The 25831-nt window shown below is 35.3% G+C and overlaps 1 protein-coding gene across 1 annotated transcript; it reads left to right on the top strand.

The window, feature by feature from the left end:
* The first annotated feature begins 1456 nt into the window (after positions 1–1456).
* On the top strand, positions 1457–22584 carry LOC128228118 (ras-like protein family member 12). Its single transcript, XM_052939234.1, has 5 exons — positions 1457–1831; positions 4943–4999; positions 7277–7350; positions 19009–19196; positions 21303–22584. Exons 1-5 carry the CDS (start codon positions 1765–1767, stop codon positions 21622–21624), a joined length of 708 nt encoding a protein of 235 aa, XP_052795194.1. The 5' UTR covers positions 1457–1764; the 3' UTR covers positions 21625–22584.
* Positions 22585–25831: the final 3247 nt, after the last annotated feature.

Genomic DNA, 25831 nt, shown 5'->3' with positions numbered 1-25831 from the left:
TGCACCTGTATGAAACCGGTATAAAACTAACTGTGCCATGTTTGAGTGTGTTTTGTTTTCGTCTACACATTAACCTCCCACATCGGAACGGTAACAAATAGCATAGGTATGATATGCATTGAAATGTACAAAATGACAGACGTAAGTTTACTGCAGTAAACCTTTTTTCTTATGATGAATTTCATTAAATTTTCACAAAACGAATGTAATAAACTGTAAAACCATATCTCAAATATTTTTTAAAAGATTATGGAGGACAGTAAATCATTTTTTCCCATGGCGTTCACTTTTCTGGTCTAGCAAAATCTTGTTTCGACCACAACTTAGTCATTTGACAAGGAAAATGAGATACTCTTATGAAGAACAGTTAACAAAGAGCTTCCATATAAAATCTGATTAAACATGGTCCATACAAAAATGAATCGAATTGCTTTGAATCTTTCCAAATAAATGTCACTTTTTATTTAGAAAAAAACAACTCATTTGGTTTATTAACGCCAATCATTCTGTAGTCCACGCCTTAATTAAAAGATAGCTGATGAAATAAAACTTTGGTAACAATTAGCTGATAATTGAATGGAATTAAGTTTAACCCGGCCCGTTTATTAACGTATAATATGCTCTACCAACAAGACATCTTGACTGACTGCTCAGTTATTCTGGAAATATTAGTACCTGATTTGTAATGGGCCATTAAATGGCCATTTACTTCTGCGGAACTAGAGAAGCATTACTTTCACAATTAGACGCAAGGTCATGACCACAGAAATTAACTTTTATCCATCTTCATGATCTAAGCGCATTCTCGTACACCAGAGCGATGGTGCTATGCATACAACGTTTTGATTGGTCGATAATGATATCCGGAAAATGATCTATTTATAGTTTTGCACTCGATATCGCAGCGATTGAATCAGAGGATATATTTATCATTATCAAATCTCTTCTTAGTGGTGAGAGAAGCCCTTTGACCGTTTTCATTGCAACATGTTGTTATATGTAAACAGCTTTCTCCTGTATAGTTTCAACAAATTACTCTTTTGTTTTTGATTGTTATCAGAATGAATTTCCTTGAAACTAGAGGTACATATAACCGCCAGCAGATAATTGAGAATTTGCACGTAAAAATAAAATGTTATCAATATAGGGTTGATATATCCTTAATAACAACCGCGCGAACAAATTACAACGCTTTTCATTTTTACCACTTACTATTTACTCCTGGTGTTATATAGTGTTTCTAGAATTTCCTTTTCCTTCATATTCTTCCGCAACCATCAACATGTGTTTTCAATTAATCATTTAATAACTAACCGTTTATTGACAACCAAGAATATTTAATTCAAGTTTCAATTTATCTTCTGCTATTTTAAATTGTTGCAAAACACATTTGCACACACTTTTCTATGATAATGTGCCCACATGCTGTGTTCTGGATGTCGGAAGCTGGGATGAAGCCAGACTTGAATTCGGGAGCAAGCCGATAGATAAGAGCTACTTAGTGGGATTGTTTACAGCGAATGGAATATTGAATTGAACGTTTCTCCGAAATAAAGAACAAAAGAGATAAGGAATATCAGAAGAGGCTGTGCTAGAAATTTATACCGGTTTTGTTGATGGTTTGAATGCTTTAAGCTGTGGTTTACTAATTGTTTCGACATATCGAGATTTTGCGACGAATTTGTTGGTGCTTGTTGGATATTTGAGTCACGAGAATCATGTGTGGTGGAACTGCAATTGTTTGATACGCAAAACGCTCCAACCATGAGTGGGAGGCGGAAGCAGGAGTTTAACATTGTGTTGCTAGGGGCAGTGGGAGTCGGAAAATCAGGTAAGGGTTGATAAATGATAAAAACAAGCACCTCGTTTTATTTAAAATATTCTATTATTAGGGGTTTAGCCAGATTTTTAAAAAAAGGATAGGTTGCTGCAGGTATGGGACAGGGTGCTAAGGGTTAAAATGGCATTTGTATAGGGCTGATAGGAATAATATTTTTTTCTAGAAAGGTACATATTTAAAGTTTGGTATCATATTAACGCCGGTGACAAAATTATCATTTACAACACATTATCTATTCTACAGTTATACATCAGAGGAAAATGATATTAATTGAAATGTACAAAATGATAGTAGTACAAGTTCTGTGCAATAAACCATTTTTCCTTATGATGAATTTTATTCAAATTTGACAGAAAAGATGTACTTGTAATAGACTCTAAAACCGCATCTCTGATATTTTTTAAAAAACTCTTGAGACAAGTAATTCAATTTTTCAGATGTTGTTCATTATTCTTATATATCAAAATCTTGTTTCGACGATAAAAAATAATTTTTACTGGTTTTCATTGCAACATACTGTATAGGACTGAAAGAAATTGGGAACTTTGGGAATTTGACAGAAAATGAAAGGTAAATGCGTTTAAATGTAGAGATATTAGATTCCAACACCCAAATATGTAAAGTGTGTTTGCATTTATAATCAAAACATAATTTAATCGAAACGAAAGATATATTTAATAATCGAAGCATTTGATTCAATGAAGGCAGAAGGGTGTCCATGAAGTCTCCATAAGGGCAGAAGGGTACCCATGCTTGTCTCCATTAAGGCAGAAGGGTGCCCATGCTGGACTCCATAAGGACAGAAGGGTACCCATGCTTGTCTTCATTAAGGAAAAAAGGTGCCCATGCTGGTCTCCAAAAGGGCAGAATGGTACCCATGCTTGTCTTCATTAAGGCAGAAGGGTGCCCATGCTGGTCTCCATAAAGGCAGAAGGGTTTCCATGCTTGTCTCCATTAAGGCAGAAGGGTGCCCATGCTGGACTCCATAAGGGCAGAAGGGTTTCCATGCTTGTCTCCATTAAGGCAGAAGGGTGCCCATGCTGGACTCCATAAGGACAGAAGGGTACCCATGCTTGTCTTCATTAAGAAAAAAGGTGCCCATGCTGGTCTCCAAAAGGGCAGAATGGTACCCATGCTTGTCTCCATTAAGGCAGAAGGGTGCCCATGCTGGACTCCATAAGGGCAGAAGGGTTTCCATGCTTGTCTCCATTAAGGCAGAAGGGTGCCCATGCTGGACTCCATAAGGACAGAAGGGTACCCATGCTTGTCTTCATTAAGGAAAAAAGGTGCCCATGCTGGTCTCCAAAAGGGCAGAATGGTACCCATGCTTGTCTTCATTTGGGCAGAAGGGTGCCCATGCTGGTCTCCATAAAGGCAGAAGGGTAACCATGCTTGTCTCCATTAAGGAAGAAGGGTGCCCATGCTGGTCTCCATAAGGGCAGATGGGTGCCCATGCTTGTCTCCAATAAGACAGAGATGGGTGCTACCAAAAAGGAAGGACAGGGTGCAGCACCCTTCTGTAACTGTTACAATCTTACATATTTATACAAGGGTCCTGCTGAGATTCTGAGCAAGAGCTTATCAACATTGCAAATCATTACTTGTGTATATTCTGTAAATTCTGACAGGCTTTTGGCCAGAATATGTAATTTACAACATATTGGTCATTTCTTGTCAGTAAAGACAGTGAATTGTAATTCAATAGTGGCAAAAACGCATCCCTGCAGATGTTATCTGTTGGTTTCCAGATAAAAACATTTTTGGGGAAAGATTTGGTATAAATGCATACCACTGTTAAGCTCAAACCCTATATCATTATAAACGAACTGCTAAACCTAGAAACCGACGAATAATTTCAAGATAGCTTTATCTTATAATATATGTTGGGCTGTTAGCGGAATAACGTTTTTTGTGCTTGCAAAACACGGTTATGGTAATAAGGAAGTACCCCATTATATTAGATTTGGCTGTGTATGTTAAAGCTGCACTATAACAGAATAAACGTTTTGACGACTTATTTTTTTGTCTTAGAACGAGCCAGTTTTTCATGGAAACCAGTGATATAAGACTGCTGACAAAAATAAGATCGCAGGTTTTCATATTTTTGTTCAAACGTTGATGTTTTATGCATTTTCTTAAAGCGTTTGTAACGCTTTTAGCCACAAAACATTAATTTTCGAACGTACATATGAAAAACTGCGATCTGATTTTTGTCAGCAGTCTTTTATCACTGGTTTTAAGATATTTATGCAAAATTTGGCACATACCAAAACAAAAAAAAGTTGTCAAAACGGTAAAACTGTGAGAGTGCAGCTTTTATAATTGAAGTAAACAATATGTTGCCGACAATGGTATTGAGATCATTTTCAGGCATAATTTATACCATGCACAGCAACCTTTACCGCAAGTATATAGTTCCATTAAATTCAATTATATTGATAAAATTACTTAAAAAGAGAAGTCTATGTTTTATGTTTTGCTTGTTACATCTACTGTATAAAAATCATGGCATGATAAGTTTAGAGAGGATTGTTCCAGAAACCCGAAATCTACCATTAACTAACCATTGATGAAATAATCAAAGACTGCTTGTCTATACTAAAGCAAGCATATATCGTTGACTTCCCGTTGTTAACGGAATAGAACAGAACATAACAAAAAAAATATTTTGACTAACGCAAAACAGCTCATCGTCACATTACATGCACACATATAAAATACACGCACATAATCAATAAATACATATATAATTATATTATAATACGTTTTAAATGCTTTATTGTAGTATGTATAGCTTTTAAGACAATAAATCGAGACTGTGAGTATATTTCGGAAGCAATAATAAACCATTGACTTACCATTGTTGCCAATGAACCTTCTCAATCAAATCGAGACTGCTAGTTCATATTTCGGGAGCATTATATACGATTTACTTACGATAAGTGTCAGTCATATCGATACTACTAGTTCATATTTCGGAAGCATGATTATATAACATCGATTTACCATTGTTACAAATGAACAGTCTCAAACAAAGGGGACTACTAGTTGAATCTGTTATAATCTTTATTGGCATGCCACTACTTACTACTTATCTTACAGCTCTGACAGTGAAGTTCATCACCCGACGTTTTATCATGGAATACGACCCATCTATAGGTAAACATTGTGTGTATTTTAATTACCCAACGTATAAACAGCGTATGTTTTTATAGTGTAAATAATATAGACAATGAATGGTATGTGGCAATAAATAAATGCCAGATGTCGAAATTGATATGATTGAAGAATACTAAACCAATTAAACAACTCGAGGCATGTTTAGCTCAGACACGACATGTGTCTGATAACTATTTCTTTGCCGATGCACCCAGTCTCTGAAGTTTTGTTTGCTTTACGTATTTGGCATAAGACGTTTTGTAAAATACATAAATCATGCATAGCCTCGAGTGAAATATTTACTTGTGGTGTTCACGGGGAAATGTGTATTGCGATCTTACATGGTATCATTTTTTTAAAATTATATATGCCTTTAAAATAAAATGACAGTTCATTGTAGTTTTTTTCTGAAAATATTGTATGCAAACGTAGCACTGTGTCCGCTGACGTTTGCCTCGAGTCTAAGAGCGTGCTAAAAAACAAAACAATTGCAAATATCGAATTGATTGTCTATTATTGCCAATATTAAATTGATTGTATACTTTTATCTCACTGATAAAACTCTATAAATTACCGAAAAGCATGCACTAAATATAAACTAATATTCAGAAGAATGGATATATTTTAAGATGCACTCTTACTCCCAAATAAGATTTACCACCTTTAATAATATTGTTTTAATATTCCAAAAAGGATGAACACATATCGAAAACAATGTTTCTTACGAAGGATACCGAGTTTAATTTAAGAGGATAAAACACGGTATTTCTACCTTATGAGACTATAGTAGACCACAGAAAATGTTTAAGCATTCACAAATCATTTAATATGTTTGCGCTTCCTGCTATTAAATACACGGTTACAATCTTGTTATCAGTAATTAATATTTTTCATAAATACATTATTTAGTAAGTAGATGAAGGTTACTCAGTCAAAATTTATGTTTGTTATACATGTGAATATATTTTTTTAATAAGAGTGTCACTTGAACTGAGATAATAACTGTTTCTCACTGTTTAAATCGCACAATGGTTCGACTTACTGATTGACGTCGCGTGAAAACGTCTGTTTGGAATAGGTGTCAATGTTGTACTATGGAGGATCACGTGACTAAAATGGACCAGCCAACATTACTATTGTTAAAACACTATAAAATATATTTGATAAAAAAACCAACCTTTATAAACAAACAATTGTATTAACTGAGTGAAGAAAAAGGAAACATCATAATGCAAAAAACCTATATTTGACCGTTATTACAAACTTTTGGACATGGAATAACTTGTACCCGTCGGCTACGGTCTTTTTATAGCTTGGTTTACGACCCTTATGACCCGATTTATCAAAGCTCAAACTTTTCTTTGTTGCTTGTTTGGTATAACTAGGACGCAGTAAATGGTATTTCAATTACAATAACTTATTACAATGATTTTAATTGAGGACTTAGCTTGAAATGATATCCCTGAAAATACACAGTTCCTTATCAGTAATTGTAAAACGCTTAGGCCTAGAGACATCGAACTTGGTAGAGGTCCCTCATGCATGACCACCGCTCCGAGTAACTGTTTTTACGTCTGTCGGGCTAAGATCAAGGTCTCGTTGACCTTAGGCTTAAATCCGATTTCTTTCAATAAATGAAGAGATAACCAGATACCTCAAACTTGGTATGCTAGTAAACTGCAACTGCTTCCTTTAAGTCATGTTTCAACAACATTTGGACGTCTTTGATGCTTTGCACCAACATTAGTCTTGTAATCCGTTCATATGCTTTTTGTGCCTTTGAACTGGAATAAGATTGAATCTTTATGTTCCTGGTGGTCTTAATAGCTTTTATATCATGATGTTGCTCTATTCTATCAATTAGTGTATACGTAGCAGTAAAGAATATTCTTGAAATTGAATTTCAATGAAACAATCTTTTCTTTGGAAGGTACTGCTCGAAAGATTGTATCTCATTTTAAATCCACACTTTTTTCGGAAATTAACGAATACTTTGATTTTCTTGCTGGTAGTAATGGTTTCTAAATTGCTTCAATTAGATCAAAGTGTACTCTCTAAAACTTATTTTGATTCGTTATACCTTAAATTTCTGAAAAAAACACCTTACTTCCTAAGGTATCCGGTTGTATGTTCCAGTAAATCTTATTGACATGTTGAGGAAAATTATCGTGATTTGAAGTTTTGCTCATTAGCCTTAAAATAGTTAAAAGTTTATACTTTCCCTTTTTGCTGGGTATATACGTACCAAGTTATTTTCAATTTTTAACTTTTTTTCAGAGGACATTTACACAAAACAAGAGGACGTGGACGGACAAGAACTCATTGTCAACATAATGGACACATTTGAAAAGGTATGATACATTTTATTTATAAACAATAAAGAAAGAAAAGAAAAAAAACAGCAATTAAATTATAATAACAATTATATCACATAATGCCATTTTATTCTATCTTCTTCTTCTTCTTCTTCTTCTTCTTCTTCTTCTTCTTCTTCTTCTTCTTCTTCTTCTTCTTCTTCTTCTTCTTCTTCTTCTTCTTCTCCTTCTTCATCTCTTCTTCTTCTCCTTCCTCCGCCTCCTTCTTCTTCTACTTTTTCTTCTACTTTTTCTTCTTCTTCTTCTTCTTCTTCTTCTTCTTCTTCTTCTTCTTCTTCTTCTTCTTCTTCTTCTTCTTCGTTTTCATCTAGAATCAAATACAAACAGTATATACAAAAATCATTATACAATGTACATGCAAACCCCCCGCTGTGCGCAGAGTACAAGTACCATTTTGAAGCATACAAACCGTACACAGACTGCACAAGTTAAGAATATTGCAAACGGAACAGCGCACGCCGTGCGCAGAGTACAAGTACCATTTTGAAGCATACAAACCGTACACAGACTGAACAAGTTAAGAATATTGCAAACGGAACAGCGCACTTCCATTACGATAAGCCGCTACCAAGCAGATCTAGTGATAATACAAATTGTGGATGTATACACATTTCATGCAACAGCCGGATTGGTTATATTTTCTCATGATCAGTCTGTTGACTAAACAAAAGTATTTCAAACACCAGGTTACAAAATAAGGTTTAGGGTGACATTCAACTAAAATATATGCGGCACACAAGGCGCATTTGGACTGAAAATACGAACCTGTAAAAAGTATGTATAGTTAATGCCCATATACATATAAAACTATCTTGAAAATATTCAAAAATGCAAAATAATAGTTTACATATAAGTACCCATCGTGAACATATGCTAGCAACTGTATACATCTATATGTTAACATGTGTTTATGTTGTCCCTGTGTGGGGTCTTGTGCTTTTTGAAAATAAAGTTGTCAAAGTGAACAAAACGACATAGGCATTACGGAACCAGGACAGAACGGACAGCATGTTGGGATACTGAAGATAATGCAAATTACAGAATAACGTTTTATCACATGTGGTTGTACATCGGACTTGGGTATCTTTTCGATTAACATCTAGTGACATTGTTTGAAAAATACATAAATCATGATAAATCAACTATTTAAGTTTGAACGCACCGATTTCTTAAGCGCTTTTAGCGCTTTGATTTTATATACAAATGCGTTCCCAAGCATTTGACAGTTTCTAGCATTTTGTTTGACAACTATATTTTAGATGCTTTGGTTGGCATACTAGCACCCTCTCTCTGTATTTACGTGATTTGGGCTGATATCGAATGCCATCTCCTGTTATACTTTTATTAAAAGTAATGTAATGTAAACGTTTATGTGAAAATCAGGAAAAGTAACAAATGCTTTGAATCCCTAGCGAGAGCTTGATAAGGAAGTACGTCAATAAACACCTGGAGATTTCCATACGTTTGAAAGATAATTGTTGTATTATTTCTCCTTTGTTTTGGGCTTCTTTTATAACGACAACCTTAACGATGTAATTATGATTAAGCCTCGGAATTGTTTAGAGAGAATTATTTCGAATTGAATAAGCCTTCTGATGTCTTATCCTTAGTAATTTGAATTGAAGTATGTGATTATATCTTTGTTTGAGATTGTTGGAACTTGCCCTACATCACTGCGAGCCAAACAGTGTTCCTTCAGGCTCTATTTTGAAAAGATTTTGATGATACTTGTCTGGATAATTAATAGTAGTCTGTAAGCGAGCGCATCGGCACCGCGGGTCAACTCACCATGTATTCCATTAAACTGCATCAACTTAAAAAAATCCGACTGAGTACAGAAAGATGATTATGTAATCGCAAAACAAGAAGGTTAAAATTCCTTCGATAACAATAAGATAAGAAAGTTGTTTTGATCAATTTTATATGGTTGTATGTAACCTTAGGTCAGCCTCGTTTCACTTTTTTGTAAAGTTTACAACTATAATATTATTTACATGATTTTTCAATCCAATCTGACTTAGGTCTATCTTGTGACATGGCTGAAACTTCAGAGGCTTGAATGTGCTAATTTAAATACATTCTCAAAAACACTCCGGTGAAGGAGTATAGATTGGTAGAAGCGATTTTCGAACCCGGCGACTCTATATGCTTTGAATCACAATATCGGCGTGAGGAATCACCTGACTTAAAGGGGTTCTCACATGGGTAAACAGGGGTTATAACCGATGAATTCAAATTTTTAAGTGACATTATTTTCTAAATTATTTTTTGGACAGGAAAAATATGAAATTATTCTTACCCTATAAAACAGACTAAGCTACTTTCTGCTTCTACAAGTGTGAACTATTTTATGTTTTCTTGTATCTTAATGGTGCAATCCTTGGATTCATCATTGCATGTATGGTTTGTGTTTGGATAAGTTTAAACTTTGTTTATTTACCGTTTGCTAAGAAACTGTAGTTATTTTAACATGCTAAGTCACTCACGTTGGCACGATGCTGCAATAAAGTGTACTTGTATTTCGGAGAGGGGGTGGGGCGAAGTGCCCAGAGAAACCCCACTTGTCCGGGTTGGTGACCTAGTCGGAAATCGATCCTGGGACGTCTTTGTGAGAAGCGAGTACGTTAACCATTGCGCTAGCCGGACTAATTGATAATGGTTTGAAAACATTGAGAGCCGGTGCCAGGTCACTGTCACTTTCATTAGTTTCTTTCTTATAGTTGCTTATGTATAAACAAATTGAAATAATAATATACTACCGCAACAGTAGTGGATGCTTTTATATGATAATTCGTGCATCGCGGTGTACAAAGGCGTACGACAATATAATAAATCGTATCATGTTATGCGGCGGTCACACATAATCGATTATTGCTCCCGTTTGAGATCAGACAGCGCTACGCCACGAAAAAAATTATCCGCAATAATCAGGAATATCCTAACATTGTCTGAACGCAGTCGTTAACGTTCGTAACAGAGTCCTACGGATCGGGAACCAGCTTCTGCTGTATCAGATCAAAATCGTATATTTTTTTTGTCTCAACGGTGTCTGGACGGTGTCATGAGAAAGGGTATGATCTTGAAAAATACTTCATTGCCGTTTCTAGCTGATTGAGTCCAGATTGCGTCCAGATCTTCCCAATGTCTTCCATCAGCGTCGTTTCATTGTTACTTTCTGAATTCTTACTGTCCGAAAGACCATGCGAAAGATGTATATAAATCTGCTAAAAATCGGATTGAGAACGGGATAATCGGGACGAATTCGGCTGGAAACGACTTAATCGGGTCGCTTCCTTAACACTATCTGATTGTTGTCGTGGTTAAATCAATATTCTAACAATTTTTTGAATTTCCAGCCACGAATCACAGGATCTTTATCAGACTTTGACAAGTTTTAATCGGAAATAGTCCTATCAAGAAAGGCAGCATAATGCGTGAATGTGTGACGGAGGCATAACACTTAAATCAGCTCTTTATTCTTGTCAACCGTTGCCAAAAGCGTAATATAAATGTGTTACCAAGAAACGGTCTCTAGTGTTATTCTGGACAACAAAAAACAAATATTTATAAAGTTAAGGTTAGAGCTGTCAACGCAGTACTGAAGTGTTTAGACTGACACAATTATTATTACATTAGGCATTCTATTTTTACTTTTCTCAAACAATCTTCAAAGACTTCCAACGTATGGCTTCCTAAAAACCTTTACGTCAGTAAACACCTGCAGCCAATTCTATAAAACTGGTTAAGTCTTTAGCTTGGTTAAAATTGGCCAAAGGGTTCCAAGGCGGTACCTAACAATCCTTGATAAACCTACCTATGTTTTTATATATAGTATACATGCACTGTGTTGTTTGTAGAGTTTTGTGCTGTTCGTCTATGTTTCTTGTTTGTGATTGTTTGTGTGTTTGTGTTCTATGTCTTTGGCGTTTACCCAGTGCCAACAAACCGGGTTTATGTTTATGTTTTTGCTACTGAGCTTGTTTCTGTAGTTTTTCACATATGTATTCATTGATTGGTCAGTTTTTTTCCAAAATTATATAATTTAAGATATTAACCAATGAAATCCTTTTAATGTGCAAACTACCCTTAAGATAACCTGTGGACAACTTATCCAAGTTTAATACATTTGGCTGCTGATGATTTCTAAAACATAGATTGCTTTGCATTTGTATTCTTTCATATCGAAAACCTCAATGTTGTTCATTATGATTAAAAGACGAACTTGTTTAAAGTGAATTATGTCTAATTGATAAGACTAATAACGTCCTAACCTCAGTAATTTGAAGTGCAAATCGGCACCGCGGGTCGACTGGGAATGTAGCGTTTTAGACATCATCATCAGAAAACATTCGACTGATTGAAGAACAAATTGTCGGATATAATCTGTTTTCAGATCAACGCTTACATTTTCTGTATTACTTAGAAACATTTTGCCTTCTTTCTCACAATGTTACTGTGTTTGTTTTCGAAAGTCGTATTTATAGTTTTTTGTAGCTTAAATTAAGCACGTCTCATTCTTTTAAACAAGATGTATGATGATTTATCTTCCTTTCAGTGTTTTAAACAACAAAGCAAGCACCGCCAAAGTATGATACCATTAGCTTTAGATGGTAGATTTGTGTTTGACAAGTCTAAGTGCTTGTGGCGGTTGACTGCTATTTTCATAAGTTTGTTCAGATGCTTCCCAAGATTCAAAATCATTCCAAATGAAATTATGATTTATTCTATCAATGAGAATAATGGAGAAGGCATACGATATTCCATGCATCGCGATTTAGATCAGTATATATCATACTACAGTCGAACCCCGTTGGCTTTAACTCACAGTGACCGGCAAAAAACCCCACGAGCCTCTGGGATTTAAAGCTTAGCGGGAATGCTTACCTTCAGTATAAAGAAATCGGTCCTTTACATTGAGTTCGAGCCAACTAGGAAATCGACCCAAATGAGTTCAAGCCAACGGGGTTTCACTGTGGTTGTTGCAAGGTCAAGGCAGACAAGGCGAACTACATCAGAGTTTATTATTGGGAACCTTAATACCGTAAGTCTAAATGACAATTTATTTATTTATGCAGTAAATCATCTTTCAACATTATCTTCTAAAAAGTGTCATATAACAAACCCATTGGTCCGGAACGAAACTCTGTGAGTCCCTCGAGTAGTTTGTGCACACATTACCTTAAAACAATGAATCATTATGACGCACATCTTTAAAGAGAAACACGTACTTAACATCAATGTAAACACATTTATAACAAACATAAATTTTGATTGATAAATCATTAACTACTTACTAAATAATGCATTTATGAATATATTAATTACTGATAACACGATTGTAACCGTGTGTGTAATAGCTGATTACGCACAAATATTAAATGACTGGTGAATGCTAAAAGATTTACAGTGATCAACTATCCTATTATGAGGTAGAAATATCAGTTTTCTGCACCTTTCTTTCAAATTCAACACGGTTTCCTTCATACGAACCATGGTTTTCGATGTTTGTTCATCCTTTTCGTAAATTAAAACAGTTGTATTAATTGCGGTATATTTGTTTTGGGAGTAATCGTTAAGGATGATATATCCTCAGGAAAGACAATGCGTTTAGGACCGAGATGCGCACCAAAATGAATGACTGCTAGCGAGTGGTGATGTAGGATGTTTGCACAGACCGATGACGAATTAAAAATATTTTAAAACAGTTCTAGTGTTTGTATCACTTTGATAGTTGGTTTTGTTCAGCTAAATATATAACAATCTGCTAGTGGAAGTAGAAATTCCAACACTGAATATACTTATCAGTTTATCGCAGCGTACGACCAACTGACATTTATGAATTCACGATTGATTTGTTCTAAACTGACTCAAATCTTGCTTAATCGTTGCATACCCATCGAAAAACCATAAGCATAATGCATTATGGTGAACATCGGTGCAAAATCATTCATTCAATCGGTGTTCGGAGGAAGCAATTACAGTTTTTGTCTGCATCTATGCATACTGATATTCCATCCGATAACGATAGTGTAAGGGGAAGGAACTGCAATGTAGATATGTTAGAACCCTTATAGAATGTAACCATACTTAGGATTTTAGCCAGGTTATAAAAACGATAAGCTGCTGCAGAAAAGGGACAGGGTGCTAAGGGTAATGAAAAACTTGAACCTATTGAATTTGGATGAAAATGTTAGAGTATATAATTAAAGTAACATAATGTTTAATGCCAGATATATAAAGTGTGTTTGTATGTTTTATCTAATTATAAGTTTTAAACAAAACGAACAATATATTTAATACTCTTGAACATTTATACCTAGGCAGAAGGGTGTCCATGCTGGTTCAAATATATAAAACAAAAATAGTATGTACTACACACAGTTATGAAACAGACAAGATCAAAATGAACAGTAACCATCAATGGATTATATTTTAGATATAAACATACATATTCAGAATATCCACATGCATGTTAAAGAACTAGTGTAGCTCTGTCTGTGCACTATGCACCAAAAACTTAAAATGACTAACAATCTTGTCGGAGCACTCGCTGAATGGGCCTTGCCCGAGTGCAAGTATAAATAAGCTTACACACCCACTATTATTACTACATTTGGCTTTTTTCACTTTCCTCAAACAATCTTCTAAGAATTCCACCAAATGGTTTGCTAAAAACCTACGTTAGAAAACACCTGAAAATTTCTAAAACTAAGGTTGCTTTGTATTGGTTTTCTATCTTTCGTAATGAAAACCACAATGATGTCCATGATGATTTTAAGAGGAACCTGTTTATAGTGAATTATATCTAATTGATAGGAGTATCTATGTCCTTCCCTCGTTAGTTTGAAGTGCATATCGGCACCGCGGGTCAACTGTGCATGTTGCGTTTTAAACATCATCATCTTAAAACATTCCACTGATTGAAGAACGTTGATAATGTAATCTCAATCCAAGAAGGATCACCATCAGATCAAATGATACAGACATTATCAAGAACAACTGTCAGATAAAATATATTTTTCAAATCAACGCTTACATTTTCTGGATAACTAGAAAACATTTTGCCATCGTTTTCACAATCTTACTGTGTTTGTTTTCAAAAGTCGTCTTTATAGTTTTTTTGTTGCCTATATTAAGCACGTCTCCTTCTATTAAACAAGATGCATGATGATTTATCTTCCTTTCAATGTTTTAAACAACAAAGCACCGCCAAAGTATGATACCATTACCTTGTTTTAGATGGTAGATTTGTGTTTGACAACACTGAGTGCTTGTGGCGGTTGACTGCTATTTTCATTAGTTCTTTCAGATGCTTGCCAAGATTCCAAATGAAATTATGATTTATTCTATGAATAAGAACAATGGAGAAGGCATAAGAAATGTACCGTGGTCTGGATCCGTATTATCATATTATGTCAGTGTGTGTATACCACGTGACAAATTACGTCATAAATGCTACGTCGAAAGGCAACATTTTGATTGAATGGAGACTTTAAACAAAAATAACTTTGAAAAAGTTATCTTTGTTTTAAGTTTCCAATTCAATGTTTACCGGGGTAGTCTACCGCCTTAATCCCAGTGTTAAAATATCGTCGGTATAATTATCTGTATGATTTAAACTCGGAAACCATTATACGCTATTATTTTATACGGGGAAACTCATATGAGACAGCAACATGATTGTTGTTTAGTCACTTAATCATGTAAAATGATGTATTATCGGCATCCTACTAGCTCGCATTGACAATTCTAGGCATGCTTTAAGGAAATACGATATATGCCGATTTTTTTATTATCTGGGATCTAGTCCCTGTAAACGATGGAGCCTTATAATGCACATCTCTCATATTAATGCATCCTCAGGAAAGACAATGCGTCCAGGACTCGAGATAGGGATGAAAATAATGACTGATGGCGAGTGATAATGTAAGATGTTTGCACAAACCGACGACAAAACTGAATAATTCAAAACAATTCTAGTGTTTGTTTTACTTTGCTAGTTGGTTTTCTTCAGCTAAAAGTAACAATATGTTAGTGGAAATAGAAATTCGAGCCCCAAATGTACATATAAGTTTATCGCGGCATACGCTAACTGACATTTATAAAATCATGATTGATTTGTTCTTAACTGACTCAAATATTTGCTACATGTGTGCATACCCATCGAAAAACCATAAGCATAATGCATTATGGTGAATATCAGTGTAAAATCATTATATTCATTCAATCGGTGTTCGGAGGAAGCAATTACAGTTTTTGTCTGCTTTCAAGATATTTCATTCGATAACGGTATTGTAAGGGGAAGGAACTCCAGACTAGATCTGTTAGAACCCTTCAAGAATGTTACCATACCTAGGATTTTAGCCAGGGTTTAAAAGGATAGGTCGTTGCAGAAAAGGGACAGGGTAATAAGGGTTATGAAGAACTTGAACCTATTGAAAATGACAGAAATAGTTAGAACTTGTATTTAATTGAAGTAATATTAGATTTTGGAGGCCAGATATTTAAAGTGTGTTTGTATTTATTATCTTATAAAAGGTTTTAAACAATACAAAAATATATACTGACACTTTTGAGCATTTATACCTAGGCAGAAGGGTTTCCATGCTGGTTTCAAATATAAAAAAATGGTATGTACTACACACAGTTATGAAACAGACAAGGAGATCAAAACAAACAGTAATCATAAATGGATAATATTCCAAATATAAACGGACATATTCAGAATATCCACTGGTGCACGTTAAATAACTAGTGTAACTCTAACTGTCTGTGCAATTTGCATCAAAACCTTAAAATGACTAACAATCTTGTCGGAGCACTCGCTGAATGGGCTTTGCCCGAGTGCAAGTATAAATAAGCTTACACACCCACTATTATTACAACAATTGGCTTTTTTCACTTTCCATAAACAATCTTCTAAGAATTGTTTTGTATTGGTTTTCTATCTTTCGTAATGAAAACCACAATGATGTTAATGATGATTTTAAGAGGAAACTGTTTATAGTGAATTATATCTAATTGATAGGACTACCTATGTCCTACCCTCAGTAATTTGACGTGCAAATCGACACCGCGGGTCGATAAGGAAAGTAGCTTTTTAAACATCATCATCTTAAAAAATTCCACTGATTGAAGAACGGTGATAATGTAATCTCAAAACAAGAAGGATCACCATCAGATCAAATGAAACAGACATGTTCAAGAACAAACTGTCAGATAAAATCTATTTTCAATTCAACGCTTACATTTTCTGTATTCTTTAAACACATTTTGCCTTCTTTTTCAGAATCTTACTGTGTTTGTTTTCAAAAGTCGTTTTTAGATTTTTTTGTAGCTTATTATTATTAAGCAGGTCTCATTCTATTAAACAAGATACATGATGATTTATCTTCCTTTCAATGTTTTAAACAACAAAGCACCGCCAAAGTATGATACCATTACCTTGTTTTAGATGGTAGATTTGTGTTTGACAACACTGAGTGCTTGTGGCGGTTGACTGCTATTTTCATTAGTTCTTTCAGATGCTTGCCAAGATTCCAAATGAAATTATGATTTATTCTATCAATAAGAACAATGGAGAAGGCATAGGATATGTACCGTGGTCTGGATCCGTATTATCATATTATGTCAGTGTGTGTATACCACGTGACATATTACGTCATAAATGCTACGTCGGAAGGCAACATTTTGCTTCGAATGAAGATTTTAAACAAAGATAACGTTGAAAAAAGAAAAGTTATCTTTGTTAGTGTTAAGATATCGTCGGTATAATTATCTGTATGATTTAAACTCGGAAACCATTATACGCCATTTTTGATGGGGGGGGGGGGGGGCTCAGAGAAGACAGCAACATGATTGTTGATTAGTCGTTTAATCATGAAAACTGATGTATTATCGGCCTCCTACTAGATCGCATGTGAATGCATGCTTTGAGGAAATACGGTATTTGCCGATTTTTTTATTATCTATGATCTAGTCCCTTTAAAACCATTCATACTTATGACGCACATCTTTCAAAATTATGGACCCTTAAAGACAATGCGTTCAGGACTGAGGATGCACTTTAAAAATGACTGCGGACGAGTGATGATATAGAATGTTTGCACAGACCGATGACAAAACTAAATAATTAAAAAAATAACAATTCTAGGGTTTGTATCAATTTGCTAGTTGGTTTTATCACCTAAATGTAACAATCTGCTAGTTGAAATAGAAATTCGAACCCTAAATATACATACAACTTTATCGCGGCATACGCTAACTAACATTTATGAAATCATGATTGATTTTTTCTTAACTGACTCTACTTTTTGCTACATCGGTGCACACCTATCGAAAAACCATAAGCATAATGCATTATGGTGAATATCAGTGTAAAATCGTTATATTCATCCAATCGGTGTTCGTTGGAAGCAATTAAAGTTTTTGTCTGCTTCCATGCATACTGATATTCCATTCGATAAGGATAGTGTAAGGGGAAGGAACTCCAGACATCACATTTAGAACCTTTCAAGAATGCTACCATACTTCACATGCTATTAGCGGCGGAGCTTGTTACAGCAATGTTCACGTGACGATTAATGACTTAATACACTAATAAAAGAATGAAAACTACAGGAACAAGCCTGGAAGTCGAACATTAAAAAACTCTGTTTAGGCAAGGCACCGAACTACAATGAGTTAGAGACACGAACGTAAGTCATATCATTTGCCTGCTTCCATGCGTACTGATATTCCATTTTATAATGATAGTGTAAGGGGAAGGAACTCCAGACTAGATCTGTTAGAACCCTTCAAGATTGTAACCATACTTAGGATTTAAGCCAGGATTAAAAAGGATAGGTCGCTGCAGAAAAGGGACAGGGTAATACGGGTTATGAAGAACTTGAACCTATTGAATTTGGCAGAAATAGTTAGAACTTGTATATAATTGAAGTAATCTTAGGTTTCAAATGCCAGATATTTAAAGTGTGTTTGTATTATTTTCTCATTATATGTTTTAAAGAATGCACACAATATATTTGACACTCTTGAGCACTTATACCTAGGCAGAAGAGTGTCCATGCTAGTTCAAATATATAAAACAAAAATGGTATGTACTACACACAGCTATGAAACAGACAAGGAGATCAAATCAAACAGTAATCATAAATGGATTATATACCAAATATAAACAGACATAGTCAGAATACAACCGGTACATTGTTTTTAGCAAGTTGTTGTTTCAAATTTGAGAACGCTATCTAAAAGCATGAAATATGAATGCGGTTTTCCAGTTTGGCTGGAATTAATCATATAAAACACAGACCTTCTGTCATAGGGAGGGCTGAAACTGGTAGAACACGAATACACCATAAATGTCATAGACAAGCAAGTACTATTTAAAACATTTCAATGAATCTGGGACGAATATCTACTCCCAGAATGAATAAAATCCCCCCAAAAGTATAGCATCGTAAATGTCGCACACATCCAATATATACTTTTTTCAAAAAGTATAATGGGTCGGATCGAATACACACAAAAGCACACATTATAACGTCAAACAAAGACTTAAGGACGAATGAAATAATGGACTACCAATTCTTATCTTAAAGAAGTACAATAAGGTATACCTTCAATTTATTCCAGGACGACTCGAATAGTGATCGGTACTATAGTTGGGCGGACGCATACATGATCGTGTACGGTATAACAGACCGGGACAGTTTCGCCACTGCGCGGGATTATCTGGTCAGGGTCACTGACTATTTGAAGGCCACGGGGAAAGACTGTCCTGTCGCGCTCGTTGGAAATAAGTCTGACCTTGAACGTTACAGGTATGCATTATCAGTGCGTGAATACCACGTGATAAATAAAGTCATATGTGCTACGTCGGAAGGCAACATTTTGTTTGAAATGAAGACTTAAAACAAAGATAACATTTTAAATGAAACAAAGGGCACTTAAAGTGCCCCGCCTTCGTTTTATTACCGGAGTTTAGCTAGATGATAAGTTTCTCCAAACCCTTCGACAAACCTGTTTCCAAAATAATGTTTTGACAGTGCTCCGTCAGACGGCCGTCTTCCATTTGATATCAGCGGCTTTTATAACGACCAGTCCAAATATGGAAACAAACTCAGAAAAGCCCTTTCATTAATTTACAAAAAAATAAATGTTAATAATTGTACGATTTCGTACAGAAATTAAATTCAGAAAATTCATCGTCAAAATTCATCTAGAAAGAAATACAATGAACTCGGGACACTGACTTGAAAGTTCTAAATGATGGCCCGAGGAGCCATGATTACAAACAGTCTCAAGTCCGAGTCCAACCTCTGACTCAGAAAAGCACTTTTATTATATTAAAAAACTTTTTTTCTTCTCGTTTTACAAAAAAATAAAAATAAAGATACGGGATTGAGCAATTTAAAATAAAAACAAAAATAATCACCAAATTTCATCATCAGTACTCAACTTGTGGGAAAGTAACAATGAAAGAAAGATTTGCAGTTTGCCACCTGAGTCTGAACTCCGACCTGAAACCGTTCGTAATCATGACAGTGAACAGTGCAATCATACGACGAATACTCACTGCACTAGATTACTCATAACATTAATCCAATTGAAGTGATAACAGAGAGGCCGTCCTAGACGTTCAGCACATGTATCAGTTGATAAAATGAAAATTAATTGGTATAGTTTACTCAGTGAGTAAGATGGTAAAGAAGTTGAAAAGTGATTGATGCCTCTCTGAAATCTGGGACATTTGATATTTTAGAAACTGAAGAACTTTTAAAGTGACTCGCTCATGGTTTGCAAAATTCACTTTTTTAATTACGAAATAAAGTGTGGCAAATCATAAGGAGTTTTAAAACAAAAATACCAAAAGCCGGAACCCTTCAGCAAATGTTGATATTTGCTCAAATATCGTCTTTGAAGACCACAATTTTCTTTGGCGTTTATAACGCGATTGAAAATTAATTACGGCTGTGGTGTTGCGTGATTGGTTGATTGACATTATCACGTGATGTTATCATTCTGTAAGAGGTCAACATTATTCCTACTGTTGTTAAAGTCCCGGTGGTTTAGCCGGCTGTTTACTATTTTTTTCTTTACTTTACCGGCATGGGTGCGTATTTTTTACTGCAATTTCGATATCATAGAGTAAAATAATGATTAAATAAGTGTTGTTGATTTTTAAATGCATTACCGGAAAAACTAAATTTTGGTCCAAAAACATAAGCGAGTCACTTAAAGTATTACACGGTTTCCTTCATATTTGATTTACGAATACATGTGTACATTCAATGCCTACTGGCTGCCAATACGAATAAACCATACACTTAATAATATAAATCAGTTAGTTAGGCCTTTCCATCATAAAATTATAGTAAAATGCACATTCTAATAATTCCAACAGAATCGGATATTTGTATTATAGGCCATAACAACGCGATTTTCTCTGATTTATGTGCAACTTGTCAGAAAACTGGATGTATGGCAATGCAAACTAGTTCTACGCTATAGTATATTCTTTCTTTGAGAAAGAAAGCTTGCACTGTTCAGCAAAAAATAGCTGCCTACGAAGCTACCTGTAAAGTGTCAGAGAATCATTCTTTAACTTCACGCTATCTATAAAAAGGGTTGCTTTTCTAATACACAATTAATCTATGGGCGTTGACTGTCATGCCATGATCGGTTTAAGGTAATGGATACAGTCGAACCCCGTTGGCCCGAACTCTCAAGGACCGGCGAAAATACCTCGAATCTCGGAAAAATCGAGCCAAGAGGGAATGTTTAACTTCAGTATGAAAAAATCGATTCTTTGCATCTAGTTTGAGCCAGCGAAGAATTCGAGCCAAGCGAGCTCGAGCCAACGGACTACGACTGTAGTTTTACATTAAAGAAACACCATAAACTCCATGTTTTTTCAATCTTTGTAGGCAAATCACGAAACTCGAAGGACAAGCACTCAGTTGTGACTTTGACGGACTATTTTTTGAGTGTACAGCAGCGGAGGAATACGAATGTGTGGAGGACACATTTCACGGACTAATTTATTCAATACAAAAACACAGGGGAGACAAACACACAGTCTGTCCGCCACCTTTGTTTATATCAGAGGAAAGACTACAGTCGGGATTGAAAACCAGACCACGTTCTCCAAGAAACGGTGCCGCCGACAAAAAGGACGAAAAATCACCAAATAAAAAGACTCCCACAAGCTTCAAGCTATTCAATAAAAGTTTTAAGATTTTTAATTGATTTAATATTTGAATATTTGTTTTAACATTGTGTTTAGTGTCAGGTATAAATTAATGAGAATTCTAGAACTCCTGGGGCCATGATAACGAACAGTCTTAAGTCCTAGTCTAGACTAAGACTCCGAACGCATTCTTATGAAGGAACACAAACTCATCTTTGTTGCATGGTTTTACAAAAGAACATAGTGTAAATAGCTGTAAAACATTCAAATAGTAGTATAATACAGCAAAAATCACCATCAATGCTTTTCTAGAAGGAAAGATACAATGCAGATTTGCTATTTTGAGTCTTGATTTTGAACTCAGGCATTTGTTATCACGGCCCCAGATTTCTTCAGTCGAATGCAACTGTATTGATTGTTGTTTGGGTTATAACATTAAACGTGTTTGTTTCAATATAACAATTTTATTTTCCAGATATTCAACAATTTGAGATAATCAAATAATTTACGGTGACATTAATACACGAATATTAGGCAAAATATATGTTTTATGCACCACACGTTGTAATTTCGACATAACGAAGAAGGAAGTTTTGAACCTTATATACTACATCTCGCTTATGTCATTGGAACGTGTTATCAAATTATTCGTTAAGGAAGTGCGGCATTGGAACGCAATATGCCGCACTTTGATTATTCGTAGACAAAAGTTTTTTTGTTTAACTTGTGCCTCAAATTAGTGCATTCGTGTCTAATCAGCAATGTACTCCAGACGTTGTGCTGTTCAGTACAAGAACACTGGCTGTTGATTGGCTATTGTGTTTTTGGCATTTAAAATACAGACATCATTTATTAAGTGATATTTTTTTCCCTTTTTTCGTTTAAGATCTTGTAAACTCAAAGTAGAAACACTATATATGTCTACTTTGTTATGTCTGGTGCTGAGCAAATAACAAAAAAACAATACACTTTGAATTGTTAATGTAATATTTTATCATAATAAAGTCTTTGTTATAATGCTTCATTTTCTATTCTGATCATTAAGATTTTTGATGGTTGTGTAGTATTTGCTATGATCAGCCATTTTAAAAGAAACAGCTACACATTTTAATCTGTTTCATGCATATTGACTATTTAAATCGCGAGCAATATTCAGATTGCTATGCTGTAATGGACTAACGTGGCGTTTTCACAGAAATATGTCGTAAAAATACATCGTACGATAGCTGGCGTTCCATTGAAGCTTTGGAGGCCGCGGGAGGGGGACTAATCGCCATCGGGACAACTGAACAAATCAAGCAGTCATCGTAACAATTCAAGCCATTCTTCTTTATAACACAAGCTTTATATCAAGCAAACAGCATGTGTACAAAATTACATATATGCTTACACTACCAACCACGCATTTTTTACACATTTCGCACATCGCCGCGATTTTTCCTTACCACGGACTTTATCTTTTTCGATCTAATTTTCACTATACGCGTCAATTAAAACATAATGCCAACCGCGTTCTTCCACCGCGTCGAGTCACGGCGATACGCGGCGAAGCGAAGTTTAATTAACGGTAATTAAGGTAGCTGTCAATTTTCAGAAGGCGTGTTCTTAGTTCCCGTTCTATACCTTTAATTCTAGTCAGTTTTTTTCAACACACACAAACTCGATCAGTTATCTAAAATTCTTGGTTCGTATTAAAACGTTGCTTGATCTCTCAAAAGTATGCTTTGCAACTGTGAAAGTATTAAGACGCTACTGTCAACTTGTTCAACAAAAATCGCGATAAGTCGCATCGCGGCGATTCGCCGCGTGCATATTTTCGGAAGTCATACGCTGTAGCAGAGATGAACGCGGCGATGACGCGCACCACCGCGTTGCCTACAGCGGAATATATAGCCGCGATTTCCCGCGATGAAGCAATCTCTCTCGCGTTGGCAACGCGTTTTTTGCAAAAACGCGTGGTTAGTAGTGTATATAAACGTTAAACTATGAACATTTATTTACGGAAGTTCTTTCACTTGGTTAAATTATAAGCCCAGAATGTCAAAGCAAATGCTATTAACGTCAACACAAATAAACACGTACATAAAACAATTATATATAAACAACTTTGTCTTCTTAACATTGTAAACCGAAAAAATACGAGTTCACCGCGGCGTTGGATGGATTGACTGAGAGCAGTTCGTCGAAATAATTGCACGGTAGTTTTAAGGTCTCTGCGATATGTGTTGGTCTTTCACGATATTTCCTCAGTTGCTTCAAGTCTATATACAAGTACGAAGCTCCTTTGATGCTTTCTGACATAGTTACATTAACAATTACAAATATGTAGGACTTCTGTTCGGTATGGTTAAAAATACTGCGGGTTTCCACGAGTTTATAGAAGATGTGAACGCATATAGATTTGGGTTTGATACGTTATGCCACGAATAAGGTATGAGTACAACTCAAAGATATCAGTATGACTCGGTACGGTATATAGTAAGGTATCAGTACGAATCGGTACGTTATAAAGTAAGGTATGAGTACCACACGGTACGATATATAGTAAGTTATTAGTAAGACTCGGTACGATTTTTAGTTAGGTATTAGTACGACTCGGTACGATTTATAGTAAGGTATTAGTACGACTCGGTACGATTTATAGTAAGGTATTAGTAGGACTCGGTACGATTCATAGTAAGGAATGAGTACGACTCGGTACGATTTATAGTAAGGTATTAGTACGACTCGGTACGATTTATAGTAAGGTATTAGTACGATTCGGTACGATTTATAGTAAGGTATTAGTACGGTATAATATGTAGTAAGAAATTAGTACGACTCAATACCATATGAAGTAAGGAATGAGTAAGACTCGGTATGATTTATAGTAAGGTATGAGTACGACTCAATACGATATGTAGTAAGAAATGAGTACGACTCAATACGATATGTAGTAAGAAATGAGTACGACTCAATACGATATGTAGTAAGAAATGAGTACGACTCAATACGATATGTAGTAAGGAATGAGTACGACTCAAAAGGATATGTTGTAAGGTATGAGTACGACTCAATACGATATGTAGTAAGGAATGAGTACGACTCAATACGATATATAGTAAGTTTTCGGTTCGATTTATAGTAAGGTATTAGTACGAGTTATTTTAACTTTTCACTCTACATGGGTTGTTTTAACAAACCGTACGATAACCGCATATGTTCCCGTAGTCCCTCGTCAGTTGCTCTTTGAAGACGGAAACATTACCACGACAGTCAAACAACACTGCACGAAAAGGTTGCGATATGCGTCCAGTTGGCGAGAATTTAGTCACATCCTGACAATATGCGAACACACAACTACCCTAGTTCGGCTTTCAGTTTACTCGTGTTAAACTAACCGTTAAAAGGTGGTAATCCCATCCTTGATACGTGTATTGTCTGTTGTCTCCCCTTCGGGGGCTGACTGACCGGTCCTTATAATGCCATTTGGCCCGAAGTGGTGTGTTATATTTCTTATGTTATACCGAACACTTTTCCAGACCGGCCAAAAATATAATATGGACCGCTGACGTCATTAAACTGGATTTTCATCAAAATACAGTGATATACGGACCGATCGAGTTTATATATACAAAGAAGGGGCAAATTTATGTGAGGTATAATATAATTAAATTGTTGACTGCTGTTTCCACTGACCGTTCCAAGGCGATAATCCCATCATTTATTAATACAGTTGTTTTGATTTGTATGTGGTGTGTGTACGTGCTTCTCGCCAATGTCGTTTGGGTCCTTACCCTGGGCCGGTAAGCAGGGTTTGAACTTGAATCGTTTACTACTTGGCTGTCTCTATAGTTTTAAATGTATTATTGATGAGAAATATATTTTCGACTTTCACACGTAAAGAGGTGTGTTATGAATCCGCCGCAACTCGCAGCAAAACGTAATTCGGTTAGAGTACTGATGTGACAACGTAATAAGGGTATTATAAAAAAACAAACAAACATATAACACACAAAACGACATATTTTAAATTTAAAACGACAATTTGCATTACTTTTAAATATTGCTTGCCAAAGATTTTGACATTATCAACATTAGCAAAATCGTACATCACATGAAATGTATGTTTTTGCATTATGATTCAAAGAATATGTATATTAAGAACTGCTGAAAAACGTTCTCTTTACGGCCTAAGAATACGACATACAAGCGGTATGTCTTGTACGCATAAAGATAAAACATATATATTTTCGACCATGGAAAAAGCACCGCTTAACCTTATAA

Source organism: Mya arenaria, chromosome 3 (assembly GCF_026914265.1).
Source record: "Mya arenaria isolate MELC-2E11 chromosome 3, ASM2691426v1".
Taxonomy (NCBI): Eukaryota; Metazoa; Mollusca; class Bivalvia; order Myida; family Myidae; genus Mya; species Mya arenaria.
Note: the sequence above shows the minus strand (reverse complement) of the source record. Positions and strands in the feature narration are given on the sequence as shown.

Coding starts and splice junctions, on each gene's coding strand:
- LOC128228118 (XM_052939234.1), top strand. CDS start 1,765: ATGAGTGGGAGGCGGAAGCAGGAGTTTAACATTGTGTTGCTAGGGGCA. Junction 5,000..7,276: donor GGAATACGACCCATCTATAG/GTAAACATTGTG, acceptor ACTTTTTTTCAG/AGGACATTTACACAAAACAA. Junction 7,351..19,008: donor TAATGGACACATTTGAAAAG/GTATGATACATT, acceptor AATTTATTCCAG/GACGACTCGAATAGTGATCG.